The sequence below is a fragment of the Leopardus geoffroyi genome, chromosome B4, assembly GCF_018350155.1.
Source record: "Leopardus geoffroyi isolate Oge1 chromosome B4, O.geoffroyi_Oge1_pat1.0, whole genome shotgun sequence".
NCBI classification, from domain to species: Eukaryota; Metazoa; Chordata; class Mammalia; order Carnivora; family Felidae; genus Leopardus; species Leopardus geoffroyi.
Genome location: NC_059341.1, coordinates 31,396,233 through 31,410,985, shown reverse-complemented (window position 1 = coordinate 31,410,985; position 14,753 = coordinate 31,396,233). Strand labels below are relative to the sequence as shown.

General features: G+C 38.1%; 1 protein-coding gene across 28 annotated transcripts in view; it reads left to right on the top strand.

Moving 5' to 3' along the window:
- The window catches only part of PARD3 (par-3 family cell polarity regulator), a 674,940-nt gene that overhangs the window by 131,720 nt on the left and 528,467 nt on the right, over positions 1–14,753 (top strand). The window contains exon 1 of one of the 28 annotated variants that reach the window (XM_045466940.1): positions 5,061–5,220. The exons of the other annotated variants lie outside the window; for them this stretch is intronic. Coding sequence (XP_045322896.1) covers positions 5,080–5,220 — 141 coding nt within the window. The 5' untranslated portion in view covers positions 5,061–5,079. Of the gene's footprint in view, positions 1–5,060; positions 5,221–14,753 lie in introns of those variants that run through there. 28 annotated transcript variants of the gene reach the window in all.

The window sequence follows — 14,753 nt, the reverse complement described above, 5'->3', positions numbered from 1 at the left end:
GTAAAATAGATAAGGAAAAGGCAAATACCATATGATCTCTATTATATGTGGAATCTAAAATAGAGAACATCTCCCTACCCTCAACTTACAGACATAGAGAATAGATTGATGGGTACAAGGAGGGCAGTGAGAAATGGGTGAATTTTTGTTTTTAGTTTAAATTTTTTAAATGTTTACTTTTTTGAGAGAGAGAGACAGAGACACAGAGCATGAGTGGGGGAGGGAGAGAGAGAGAGAGAGAGAGAGAGAGAGAGAGAGAGAGAGAGAGAGAGAGAATGAATGAGAATGAGAATCTGAAGCAGGTTCCATGCTCTGAGCTGTCAGCACAGAGCCTGATGCAGAGCTCAAACCCATGACCCATGAGATCAGGACCTGAGCCAAAGTTGGACGCTTAACCACCTGAGCCACCCAGGCGTAAATAAGAAAATTAAACATAATTCAACCTCACTATAGTACACACTATAGCGGGATATGGTTACATCTCATATAAAGGCTGCAAGATAGATATGGTCCCGTGCCACTTTTAAACTGGGAAGACCAAATATGTTTCCTATACTTAAAGATTTCTTTCACTTCTTTGGGCTGCTGCTTGTTTCCAAATAGTAAACATTTTTAATTCTCAGTTGATGTTGGAGAAAGAAGTTAGTTTGGCTAGTAAATATGTGGATTTTAACTATATTTTAATTATGTTAGATTACTAAGCCTTCTTATGTGAAATTTTATTAAAATGTCAAGAGCTTAGTGTCATGTATAATTGTACCACAATTCATGTGTATTGATGCCCCTTGTTCATATATCAAACTACCATGATAATTTTTGTTTGAGCAAAGGTTAAGAAGATCTTACAGATTCACTGATTGATTCATTTTATCTTTCTTACATTTATTCGATAAATACCTTTCAGTCCCTAATATATTTGACAAACAGCTGGATGTGCTGAGGATATATGGGGGAGGGGTCTCTGATCTTGCAGAGCTCTCCTTGTAATGAGGAAATAGACTAAGGGGAGTGAGTTTGGGGTGTGATAGAGAATAGGTGAGGTGGGAGTGGTTCTTTAACCTGGTTGGTAAAGCCAGCCCTCAGGAGGAGTCAGGTGGGCTGGGTTTCAACCGATGAGAACAGCTACAGGCAGAGGACTCTAGGCAGAAGGAGCAGCATGACAGCAGCCTGAACTGGAAAAAGGTTGAGGTGTTCATGGATCCAGAGGGAATTAGTGTGGCTTGGATGCAGGGGGCGATTGGGAGAGGGAAAATAGGTGGAGTTAGAGACAAAGGGAGGATATTAAAGCTATGTTAAGCAATTTGAGACTTGATACTAAAAATAAGAAAAAGCCTTTGAACTGTCAAACTGTGGAGTGATATATTTAGATATATATTTGTAGATTACTTTGGGAAGACTGCGTTGTGGGTGGGCAAGAAAGGGGAGAAAGACCAGTGAGAAGACTGGCATCCAGTGAAGAGATGATGGTGGCTGAGCCTCAAGTAGAGTTGGGGAAATATGAATGGAGTTGAGATATGTTTGGAGTTAGAATTCCTAGGATTTCAGGCTGTGAGGAATGAAAGCAAAGAAAGTATTAAGGGTGACTTTTAGAGTTGTAACTAGAGCAATTGGGGTAAGGGGTATGGAGGTTCCACTTACTGGGGGAGGTTCATTTAAATAGAAGAAGTAGAAGACTTAGGAGTGGAATGAGGATACAGGATTGGGGGCAGTCAAGTCTCCTTCCTGTTGGGACATTTAACTGATTTTGCAGTGCCTTTGAGACTTCCAAATAGAGCTGTCCAGTAGGTGATTGGATGTGTAGGTCCGAAGCTCAAGGGAAAGATCAGAGTTGGAGATAAGAATTTGGAAATCACCACTGTATAGAATGGATGGAGTTCAAAGGCATGTGACAAATAGCATTTCCAGGTTGCAAAAATTTGCAATAATTCGAACCTCATAATCTTTGTTGGTTTTTTTTTTTCCTGGGGTACATACCCATGAGTTAACACTTGCCTTGATTATGATGGAAAATACTAATAAATTTTAACTGGAAAATTAATATAAAAGTGGAAAAGGAACTCAAGTTCTCCTGAATCAACACCATTGAATGAAAGTAAGATAAAATTAGATTTAGGTTGTTTTTGAGAAAGACAACTGAGTGTCAATGGTTATAAAGAGACAGTGCAGAGAGATTGCTTCTCAGACACAAGATAGTGGTAGCATTTTTTCTAATATAGGTACAGAAAATCACACTCCAAAAGCCACTAGAAATTTGTGAGTTTCATAACCAACCATTATTGTTGGATGGCATTCACTTGACTGCCACCCCAGGAAGAGCTTAGTTAATATAATAAAAGCACATAGTATAAAATCAGAAACTTACCTGGAGTGAGGGGATTCTAGAATCTCTATCCTGTATTTCAGAATTCTGATATTCCTTGCATTGGAATGTCTCATATATTACTTGACTTGTTTACTTACGAAAAATTGATAAGCAACACTTTTTAAAATGTTTATTTTGAGAGAGAAAGGGTGAGCAGAAGAGGGGCAGAGAGAGAAAGAGAGTGAGAGAGTGAGTCAGTGCAGAGTCCCTGTTGGGGGGCTGGATGTGGGGCTCAAACTCAGAAAGTGAGATCATGGTCTGAGCAGAAATCAAGAGTCAGATGCTTAACCGACTGAGCCAGCCAGGCACCCCAACAACCACTTCTTTTTAAGGGGACAGTCAAATGATGACTGTTCTCAGGCATTTTGTTATTAGCAAGAATTGTAGAGATTTCTGTTGTAGGAACTCGAGACTAAAACAAAGCTGCATTTAATGTTTTCTGTAACAGCATCATTTAATTTAGTCCAGATATGTTTATTGAGCATCTCTTCCATTCCAGACAGAATTTGAGATACTGAAATGAATACAGAATGGTTACCTTCAGGGATCCATTGTAAAACAGGAAGAGATTTTAATGCTAAAAAAATACTTTTCAGCTAAAAGTTTTCTATAATTTGGTTGTATCTTTTTTTCTAGGATAAATTAATTTCAAGTACTTTCACAGCAGGAAATAGTTCATATGTAGGTGGGAATATTCAGGCAGTTAAGGTGGGAGGGAAGTTCAGGTCAGTCTCCAGACCAGAAATGCTTTCTGAATCCCTAGTGCTGGTTCTGATTTTCCCTCTCTTAAGTTCCGATAGTCTCCCTCCTACCTGTTAACACAATAGATCTCTGCTCCTCAAACTGCTTTGGTGAAGGACTAGATTTGTTTTGTTTTTCATTCTGTGGTGGACCAATACAATGTAAAATGCAATGGAAATTAATTATAAGAAAGAATTGGCTTGTGTTTTGCTTGCTTTTATCTATTTTCAGAGTTAACAGATATAAAATAATTCTCTCAAATTGTTTAAGAGTTTCCAAAAGCATACTCTATTTCTGTTTTTCACTGGAGACTGGGATGACACTTCCAACAGCACTGCAATGTATAAGTCTTTGTTAAATATTGTTGCCTTTATTTTTTTTAATTTTTAGTTTTTAAGTTTATTTATTTTGAGAGATACAGAGACAGCATGAGTAGGGGAGAGGCAGAGAGAGAGGGAGGGAGGGAGGGAGGGAGAGACACAGAGAGAGAGAGAGAATGAATGAATGAATGAATGAATGAATCCCAAGCAGGCTCCACACTGTCAGCACAGAGCCCAATGTGGGGCTCAAACTCATGAAACCATGAGATCATGACCTAAGCTGAGACCGAGAGTCAGACGCTTAACCGGCTGAGCCACCCAGGCGCCCCCAATATTGTGAATTGAATATGGTGAATTTTAATTTCACCATTAAAATTCCTGTATTTGCATTATTTATCGCTGAGATATTCTGGTATAGGCTAATGTTCGGTCATGTAGTTTCTTTAATATTTGGTATGTATATATGTTTTAAAAATAATGTATGCTTATTAAAAATACAGGAAACTCTTAATATTATTAGTTAAATTAAAAAATATTGCGTTGAATGTACTAAGTTGTCAATCATTGGATTAGGCTTGTGTGTGTCCTAATGCATTGAGTTTTGTGACACTCTAGTATTAATAGTGATACAAGTATTAATTGTGTTGCAAATATTCATAGTGTTCAGTACTCACTGGAAGCCCAGTTCTCCATTTTCTTGTGTATCTTATTTTCATGATCTCTTCTCACACTCAGCCTCACCTCTGTTAGACCTGAGATAAAGTGAGGGAAAGATGCTCTTGTTGTCTTTTGAAGGGACATAAAAACACTTTTTCTCTCCTTTCTGGGACAGAGGAGAGGTATTCCAGACTCCTAATTCATTTTTCCTGTGAATATTTTGTCCTATATATTTTTAAAAATTATTTATTTATTTAGTTAGAGAGTGAGAGCAGGGGAGGGGCAGAGAGGGAGAGAGGGAATCCCAAGCAGGCTCCATGTTGCCAGCACAGAGCCCAATGCAGGGCTTGATCTCAAGAACTGTGAGATCATGACCCGAGTGGAAATCAAGAGTTGGACACCCAACTGACTGAGCCACTGAGGCACCCCAAAAAAGTTGGATATGTGAGACTTGATAACTTCATTTCTCCTTCATTGGAAAAAGAGGATGTTCAAGGAGATTGAAAAATAGTTGTGCTAAGAGGGCTCCTGTTTTGAAGTAGGAGTTGTGATTTGATAGTATCCTGTAGCCTTCTGTCTGTTTTGGCAAGGAATGAGTTAAGGAGACTTCTTTTGAACCTGGTGTGTTTACTCACACCCTGCTGACTCCAAGATGAGTTGCTACACCCTGTTTTACTCCTGACACGCTATCCCTGGCCTGTTTAACTGGTGAAGGTTGTTTTCATTTGGTGTGGTGGAACCTGTCTCTGGACTCCCTGGTGAACCAGGAATCAATGCTGCCATATGCAAAGTTTGTGCCTCCATTGAGGGTCACATATGTGGAAAGGATTCTGGCCTATAGTGTCCACTTATTTTCAATTTCTTACCCTTTCTAGAGGACTGAGTAAAACACAGGTCCTATATTTGGATTTTGGGGGCTATGTATTTGGGGATCATTTTATTCTGTAGTTAGTTTTGGAATCTACGTGAGTGTGGAGTTTGCCTTCTTAATGGATTGAGATGGCGGACAAATTGAAGAGGAAACACGCAAAGAGGTATTACTCTTTTTCTGGTACCTCTCGGAAGGATTCACTGAAGGCACTGAGGTTTTCAAGGTCTTTGAACCTCAAAAGAGCTACTTCAGAAATCAGCAAAAGGCAGGTTGGTATAGAGATTTCTGGTCCTTTTAAATCTTCTGTGGAATTGAAAGTAACATTCCTTGTGTTTATTCCTTAATATTCTTTTGAAAAATTTCCTTGATTACTTTGAACATTCTTTTATAGCTACAAAATCATATTGCTGTTTTCTGTGCCATCAATCTGTTTGTGGTATTTATTATTTGTGTGTATGTTTATTGATCTATTACATGGGTTCAAATTACTTGTTGGGTGTTACAGCACAAAGTTGTAATGTTATCAGAAGATTCTGATTACCAAAATGAAATCTTCTACCAAAATATGGTTTTAGGAGGACACGCATGTTACCTAACATCTCACTGAAAGGATTAGTTGTCTTTTGTGCATAAACAAAATATTAGAGTAAAAGTGAATTAATGTTTATATAATTTCATAGAAATAGTGTTCCAGAAGACTGTTTGGAAGTAAATTTATTTTTCCTAAAAAATACTTTGAGGCTACTGAATGGAAATATAAATGATGGGAACAGACTCTGTGTGCTTTCTTGATGTTTTGTTTTACTATTTTTGTGCTGAGTATATAACTTTAGGTTGTCCAGATAATGTATTATGTGTCTTTTGAAAGTATTAGACATGAAAAGATTCCTTTTTAAATGTTATTGTTTTTGAGACTATTTTTCAATTATCAGCAACAATTGGTAAAAAATTACACATAAAATGTGTAAGGAATCACATAAAATATGATATTTTTTTTCCTTTATATTTGGACAAGTGCCATGGGTTGTGTGCCCCCCAGTGGTCTTTTGGTAGAATGTTTCTTTTTGAGCTCCATTAAATGATACCCATGTCGCTCTGGGGTGAATAATTGTGTTTTCAGCATTACAGTTAAATGCTCAGAACTAATTCATTCTAATAGCTCAAATGTAGCCCAATATTTATCTGGTGAGTTTATGAATGATGGTGTTTTGGAACATCTCTCAAGGGTTTATAGAAGTGGATACTGGACATTGTTTTATATCATTCATTCTACACTTACTTTGTTCTTCAAATATCTGCTAAATCTTAAGTACTTTTAGTTTCATCTTTTACTCTGCTTTTCTTTATTGTTATGGAGAATACTGACATATCAGAAAGAAATCAAGTCCTGGGACATTCCAAATCTCTAATGTATTTCCTCCAGCAGAAATCACAGCCATAATAGATGTTTGTTGGTTAAGAATTCTGAACAATCCTGAACCATTTCAGTGTGACATTGTTTATGTTCAGATCAATATAGTTTGTGTTAAGAACACAGAGTAAAACCTGTTTTTAAGAAATTAGATCTTCTATGTAGAGTGTACAGAAAATAATACCAGAAAGGAATGAGGAAATTAAAGGTACTGATTCAGTTGGCAAAATCCTTTCTCTTCCCTCTTGAAGAAGCATCGAATATAAAACTCTGCTTGAACTTGAGGGTGGAGGCCTATGTGTTGGCATTCGATACTTGAGAATTTCAGTATGAGTGCCTTGTATTGTCATTAAGGATTCCATGGCACTGTTTATAGAAGCAGGGTGTAGTTCTCTGCCAAAATCCAATTTGTTTAATTAAATTTTGCTGAGCATTTCTAACTTCCTGCCCTAAACTGCTTCTAATTGCTTGTAGTTCCAGGGGTAGTAATAGTAGTCATGGTATTTTGCTCTCGTAAACATGCTTTTAAATGATTAAGTTCCACCCTGTCTGGTAAAATGATATTACTTGTTCATCTTAAAGATGACATGCAGTCCTTTGGAGGGTGCATGGGGACATTGGCTGTGTAGATGAAGAGCTTGCTTAGACCTTCTGCACAAAGCGTCTGGGTCATTTTGTGTGTGACAGTACGTGACACTAATGAAAAAGAAAGACACTTTTTTTTCCCCCTCAAGCAAGATACATCTCCTTCTTAGAACGTTTCTTTTGTAGATGTCAGTGTGTGACATTTAAGCAGCCATATACAATTTCAGTTTTGTATGTCACTTTGCTTGAGCAAAGGTTTCTGTGGAAAATATAAGCTTCAGAATCATTGTTTTGTATATTTCTTGAGGGGTGGGGTTATATACTCTGAGAGTTGTGAGGAGAATTGAGATCACGTATTAAATGGAAAAGAAAGCTAAGAGAAGCTGAAATGCCATATATTGTACACTTATCTGGGCTTAAAAGGCAAGGGATTTGACTTTAAAGCATGTATGATTGAAAAATCTGCCCCAGCAAAAACACAACTTGGTTTTTGAAGTAAATGGCAGAAATTCATGCATCAGGATGTGTGCATGAGTCAGTGTGTGGATTACTCATTTACTTCAACACTAATGTGTGATTATTTATCTATCGATCTGTGTATGCTGCCTTCTAGATCTTGATTTTATAGAGAATTACAATCTAGATGTAGAAGTCAGCAGAATGATGCATTCTGACAAAGTTGCTTAATGGTGGAAAAACTAACTCAAAGTTAGATGACTTTTTGAAATTCAAAAAGAAAGCTTAAGTTAGATATACAGTTTACAGTTTATCAAAAAGCCTTTCCTTTATAAGTAAAATACACAGAATTCAAAATAATGCTGTCTTGATACTTTAAGGCCTAAAGGTAGTTATTTTGAACCCCCTTGATAATTATCCCCAGGTAAACAAAAGAAATTTGGTGGGGTTTCTATTAAACATTCTAGAATTTGTACTACCTAGTGTGTGTGTGTGTGTGTGTGTGTGTGTGTGTGTGTGTGTGTGTGTGAAGATAACATACTAACGTGTTTTCTCTTATAATTTTCCATGTTCTGTTAAGAGCCACATGTGGAAGAATGTTAGTTAATTGGAGTCTAGCTCTGTACACACACAGTTGTGTTTTTATGCCAGTTATTCTCTTCATTATAATGTTTATTTATTTTTGACAGAGAGACAGAGCATGAGCGGGGAAGGGGCAGAGAGAGAGGGAGACACAGAATCCAAAGCAGGCTTGAGGCTTTGAGCTGTCAGCACAGAGCCCGACGCAGGGCTCGAACTCACAGATTGCGAGATCATGACCTGAGCCGAAGTCGGACACTTAACTGACTGAGCCACCCAGGCACCCCTATTCTCTTCATTATAGATGTGGTCCTTCTTTTCCATGAGAAGATGCAAATATGTCTGGTATAATTCTAAGTACGACACTGTTGGTCATAAAACATTAAAACATATGTTCTTGTTAAATGCCAGTAGAAAACTGCTTGAGTATTTAACAACTTGGGAATATATAACACTTCTCCTTTTTTATAAAGTGGTTATAATACAGGTTGTTCTTTTGAGAGAGAGTGATTGAGTGTGTATGGACAACTTGGAAGAGTTGTTTTTTTCCCCCTTCCTTATCAGCATAGTTTCCTAATCATAGCTGGAAAAATAGTTTTGGCTACTAATGTCATCCAGATGTAAAGGAGAAATGTGTTTTGTTTTTTTAATCGAGGTATAGTTGACACACAATGTTACATTATTTTCAGGTGTACAGCATAGTGATTTAGCAGCTCTGTTCTTTATTCCATTCTCACCACAAGTGTGGCTACCACCTGTCACCATATAATACTATTTTTTAATGTTTATTCGAGAGAGAGAGAGAGAGAGGTAGAGAGAGAGGCAGAGAGAGAGGGAGACACAGAATCCTAAGCAGAATCCGGACTCCGAGCTGTCAGCACAGAGCCCGACACGGGACCCGAACTCATGAACAGCAAGATCATGACCTGAGCCAAAGTTGGCCACTTAACCGACTGAGCCACCCAGGTACCCCTGTCACCATACAACACTATTACAGTATCACTGACTACATTCCCTGTGCCGTACCTTTCATCACCGTGACTTACTCCATAAATGAGAGCCTATTATCTGTCATTCCCCTTCACCCATTTTGCCCATCCCCCTAACCCTATGGAAGGAAATGTGTTCTTGATAAGTTCTGGGACATTGTTGTGTAGATATTAAAATATTATGGAATCTGATGTTATTACTCTTATGTTACAAAAGTTGTTTATTCTTGCGTTTTCCCACCTCAATTAATGTGAAATTCCTAAGCTTAAATTCATATTTTCAAGAGTAGCCTGTAACTTTTTAAATATTAACTTTAGCTTTACCTCATGTAATTAGGTGAAAATGTGCTGATCATAGTACTCAAAATAGTAGTTTAAAAAATACAAACGTTAATTATTTGCTACCCTCAGATTATCTGAGGTCAGATAAATTTTCTTCTCAAAACACGGTATCCTAGTTTGAGAAATTTCTGATTTGCATGGAAGCAGGCTCTCCTTAGTTATTTTTTTTTTGGGGGGGGGGCATGTTGTGTCGGCCATTAGGTGTTAATTGTAGTTCTCCAATGTCAAGTCTCCATTGACATTTCTTTAATAAGAGAATTTGTTCTGAAATGACAGCCAGGTTTAAAGTAGGCTGCTGCGATAATTGTGGATTTAAAAATAGAGTAATTCAGAGCATCTAAGACTTAAATATTACAGGGAAGTGAAGTGCATGTAGGTGAAATACACGAAGGTGATGAATTCCTGTGATGGAATTTGTTATCTTAAAGGTATTTTAAAAAAAGACTGTGAAATACAGTTTTCTAGAAAGAATCAAGTGAGGCCAGGGTCTGTAGCTTTATCCTTTCTCTATATCCCTTACTTCAGATGGTCATCTCACCACATCATAATACTGACCAAGACAGGCATCGGCTACCAAATTTTGGAAGGACCAGTGTGAAACATTTCTCATTTTGAATAAAAAAAACTTAGGTAGTTGGAGGATCAGTATGTATATTTTGAAAGGCAACAGTTCTTCCACAGGGAGTGGATTAAAACAGAGCAGATACGATGCAGTTGATCAGTGAGGGAATATAATGTATATTATGTCCTAGTGGTTATACACGATCACAGTGAGGAACTGTCTGTAAAATCAGAAAAGAAGATTGTGTGTATGCCACATGGGAGCATGGAGCTGCTTGGTTAGAGGGGGTGCTCAGCTGGTGGTAAATTTTTTGTTTATCGTTTTCGGTTGTGAATTAAGTGCACTGTAATTTATGTTGATTTGTGCTTTAAAAATCTTCAGTTTTGTTCTTGATCATAAGAGTGGGTGAGAAAGAGGGGAAAAAAGTATGTATAAATAATAGTGTAAGTGGTGAAAAGGAGAGTGGTTAACCTTTTGAATAAAAGCCATATGTAACTAAACCCAGGATTTTTTTTCCAGCAATATGTCGATTTTAGAGTTGTATCTCTAAAACCATAAAACGTGTTTTTGAAATTTATGACCTACTTCTCTTTCCCCTTAGGAATGCAACTTCTGGATTCTTACAGCAGTTATAGCTTGTGTGGCTAATGCCGATCTTTATAATGATTGGAAAAATTGACTTCATGCTTAAACAATCAATTCTTTTTGATTTGGAAATACATATAATCATATTTTGGCAAGCATTTTATCCTTTTCAATTTCTACCAAGCCCCATGTTTAAATATATCTTGCAGCATTATATGGTAACATCAGTCCCTAAGCGTTTTTACTTTTCTTGATTTTAATGTTAATATGGAGTTTGGAAATACATATTATGACATATATGGTAAAAAATTAATTTTTCCCCATTATATTTAAAATATCAAGCACCAAGCAACTTAAAACTTTTTTAATTGTTTGAACATTGCGGAAGACACAAGTGTATTACTTGAGGAAGTAGGTTTCTTTAAGATTATTTATTTTGAGAGAGAATGCACATGTTCGGTGTTGGGGGGGTGGGGCAGAGAGAGAGAGAGAGCGAGCGAGCGAGAGAGGGAGAGCGAGAGCGAGAGAGAATCCCAAGTCACTGTGGGTCCCATCGAGGCTCCAACTTATGAACCATGAAATCATGACCTGAGCTGAAATCAAGAGTCAGACACTTAACCCGCTGAGCCACTCAGGCACGCCGTAGGTTTTTAAATCATTCTCTTTTAAATTTTTTTTTTTTTCCAACGTTTATTTATTTTTGGGACAGAGAGAGACAGAGCATGAACGGGGGAGGGGCAGAGAGAGAGGGAGACACAGAGTCGGAAACAGGCTCCAGGCTCCGAGCCATCAGCCCAGAGCCTGACGTGGGGCTCGAACTCCCGGACCGCGAGATCGTGACCTGGCTGAAGTCGGACGCCCAACCGACTGCGCCACCCAGGTGCCCCAAATCGTTCTCTTTTAATTGAAAGTTTGACTTGTGTGTATTACGTTGTACTTATTTTTCTTTACTGAAATTGGCATTTTTACATTATTCAAATATCTATTTATACTTTGAGTTCCTTGACTTAACACTACTTCTTAAAAGCAAAAATCTGTAACCTATTCTATAGCATGCATTTTTCCCTTTGATTGAACCTATGACTTTGTAACTGAAATAATATATATAGACCCACCCAGTAACAACTGTCTTACATGTGATGCAGCCTAAACACTTACTGCTTTTGATTTGAAGATGGTGATTCTTACTGCGGGTGTCAGTAGCTTCTGAAAGAGTAGCCATTGACAGGTGCGCTCAATTCATCCAGCCAGGTGCCTGTTATTTGATGAGTCGTTCTGGTCTCACTTTTTAAGCTTTAATATTGTTAAAGTAACCATATGAAAAATGAGGACACAAAATGCATTTGTGTATTTTCTGTGAGGCCCAGTTACACAAAACTTTAGATTGCTAATGATCTCCATTCCTTCAGTGCATTTGGCTATCTCTTAAAAGCAAAGTTGAAAGCTTCAACAAAACAAGCAACAAAGTTCCTCTTGGATCAAGTGCTGTTGAGTTGGCCTCAGAATTTATACAGTTTGATTTGATTTTGATGTCATTTAATTGAGGACTTCTTCCCCATGGGATGAACAAGATACTTACACTGTAAAACACACATGCGGCCTCCATCTCCCCGCCCCCTCACCCCTCAGGACTTGCTGAATCAGAATCTCCACTTCTGGGAGCCTGTGGGTCTCTCCTTCAGAGTTCCCCAGGTGAGTCTGACCTGAACCACTGAACACTGCCAGGTGGAGAAACTTAGATTCTGGAAAAGTGAAGGGACTTATGAAGAGAATAGAACTCAATGGCAATTGAGCATATTATATGAGGTCACTCCAGTAGGAGTAGAAGCACAGTGACTCAGAGACCGTGAGTGGCTGGCAGTTTGGAGAGCCAGCATGCTTGTGTTGGCTGGTCTTTATGTGTTAGGCTTTGTGAAGGTATCCACCATGCTCTGAAGGAGCCTCTGTAGCTAGCGAGGTAGGTAGGAGATTGGAGTGTAGCCACTAACTGCTGTCCAGATTCTCATGCCAAAGATAATCTTTATCAGCAACAACAGCATGGTAAGCTACCTTTCTTTGGTTCAGAACTTAAAAATCAAGATCAAAATTTCTAACCTGGTTACTACTTAACTCTCTTACAAACTACCAGCTGTAACATAAATAAGTCTTGGAGATGAAAAGTACAGCATAGGGAATATAGTCAATAATATTGTAATAATGTTGTATGGTGACAGTTGGCGACTATGCTTATTGCCATGGTGAGCATAGTGTAATGTATAGAATTTCAAATCAATACACTGTACACCTGAAACTAATATAATATTGTATGTCAGTTATACTTAAATTAAAAAAACAGTGAAAAAAGGAATCTTTTAGCCCCCAACACAAAGCGTGACACAAAACAGTTATTCTTTAGTTGTCTAACTTTGGATAGCCTTTTAGTATAATCTTTTGGTAGGATATATAAGTAGCTTTGTCATATAGTATACATTTTAATTCTTCATAGAATTTTATTTTCCTCATAGGATTGAAAGGTAAATTTTTAAAAAACTTTTTAAAAAAATGTTTTATTTGGGGCGCCTGGGTGGCTCAGTCGGTTAAGCATCCAACTCTTCCGTTCAGGTCATGATCTCACAGTTCGTGAGATTGAGCCCCACATCAGGCTCTGCGCTGACAGTAAGGAGCCTGCTTGGGATCCTCTCTTTTTCCTTCTTTATCTCTGTCCTTCCCCCACTCTTGCTGTCTCTGTCCCTCTCAAAATAAATACACTTAAAAAAAATAAAAATGTTTTATTCTTAGAGAAGAGAGAGAGCTGGAGAGCGAGAGAGGATCCCAAGTGGGCTCTGTGCTTTAGTTCTGTGGGGCTCAAACTCTCAAACCATGAGTTCATGACCTGAGCAAAGTCTGATGCTTAACTGAGCCACCCAGGTGCCCAAAAGCCAAAATTTTTTAAAAAAAGTTTTATTATTTTTTGAGAGGGAGACAGAGTGTGAGTGGTGGGGGAGGGGGGGGGCAGAGAAGGGGAGACACAGAATCTGAAGTAGGCTCCAGGCTCTGAACTGTCAGCACAGAGCCTGATGTGGGGCTTGAACTCACAAACTGTGAGATCATGACCTGAGTCAAAATTGGATGCATAACTGACTGAGCTACTCAGGCGCCCTGCCAAATTTTTAATAAATAACTTTGGAACATGTTTTTGTACCTGTATTTTGAAGACCATCTGAAAAGTTCACATACCTCAAGTAAAATATTTTTAAAAACTCACATTTTGATGCTGATGCTTTGAATATTCAAATCATCAAAATATGGGAAAACAGGTCTCTTGCCAAAGATCCTATTTCTTTTCATTAATTCCAAGTCAGTCATCACCTTTTTGTTCTTACCATGCAGTTTTGTTAATAGATGCACGTGTTTTTTTCTCTGCCCTTTTTTGTTCCACTGGTTTATCTGCTGTGTCCACTACTGTGTCTGTGACAGCTAGGACAGGCTGCCTGACCCATAGGAAGCACTCAGTGTTTGTTGAATGAATGAATGAATGAAATGGACAGAAGTTCTATACTGTGTTAGTCACAGTGATGAAAATTCTGTAAAGCCAGGTTTGGAGGAAGATAATTTTCTCTTTTTTTCTCTCTCTTTGCTCTTCTATGGTTTTGTGGTTACTCAGAGAGATGTGAACTGTGAAGGATACTTTCTAGTTCATGTCTTCCCTGGAATGTAGCAGGAATGTGTTGGCCGTGGAACAGTTACCTATGCTGAGCAGGTCGTATCAGGTAGAGAGCACCTACAAAATCCCGTTACACCCATTACAGGGTGTTTTTATGCTGGTAGAAACTGAACTTTCTTGATGTGGCCAAGAAGTTTGCCTGAGATGTGGTTTCTGTCCTCCAGCCTTCATTGTTTTCACTTGCACTTATAGCTGAGGACTTAAACACTTGTATCTTGCTCAGCTGTGTTATTGCTTTTGCTCTATGGACAAGTAGCAATTACTCTTTGACACATCTTTCCACCTTAGCCATCCCAGGCTGCCTGAGGAAAATCTGTATCCATCATCAATCCATCCAGGAAATTAAAGGATAAAGAAGATGTGGCAGTGTTAATGTTCTGCACCTCCTTCTTTCCTTGGTTTTCAGAAAATCTCTGCTTCTCACTCCCTTTTAGATGACTTAGAACATTAAAACAGGAGGTTTTTTTTTTTTTTTTTTTTTTCCTTTCAGGCCCCACAAATGAGAATAAAGCTTATTATGATGTATGACTTTTAACAAAATCATCACAATATAATTCGTATTTCCTATGGAATTTAAGAATGAACATCAG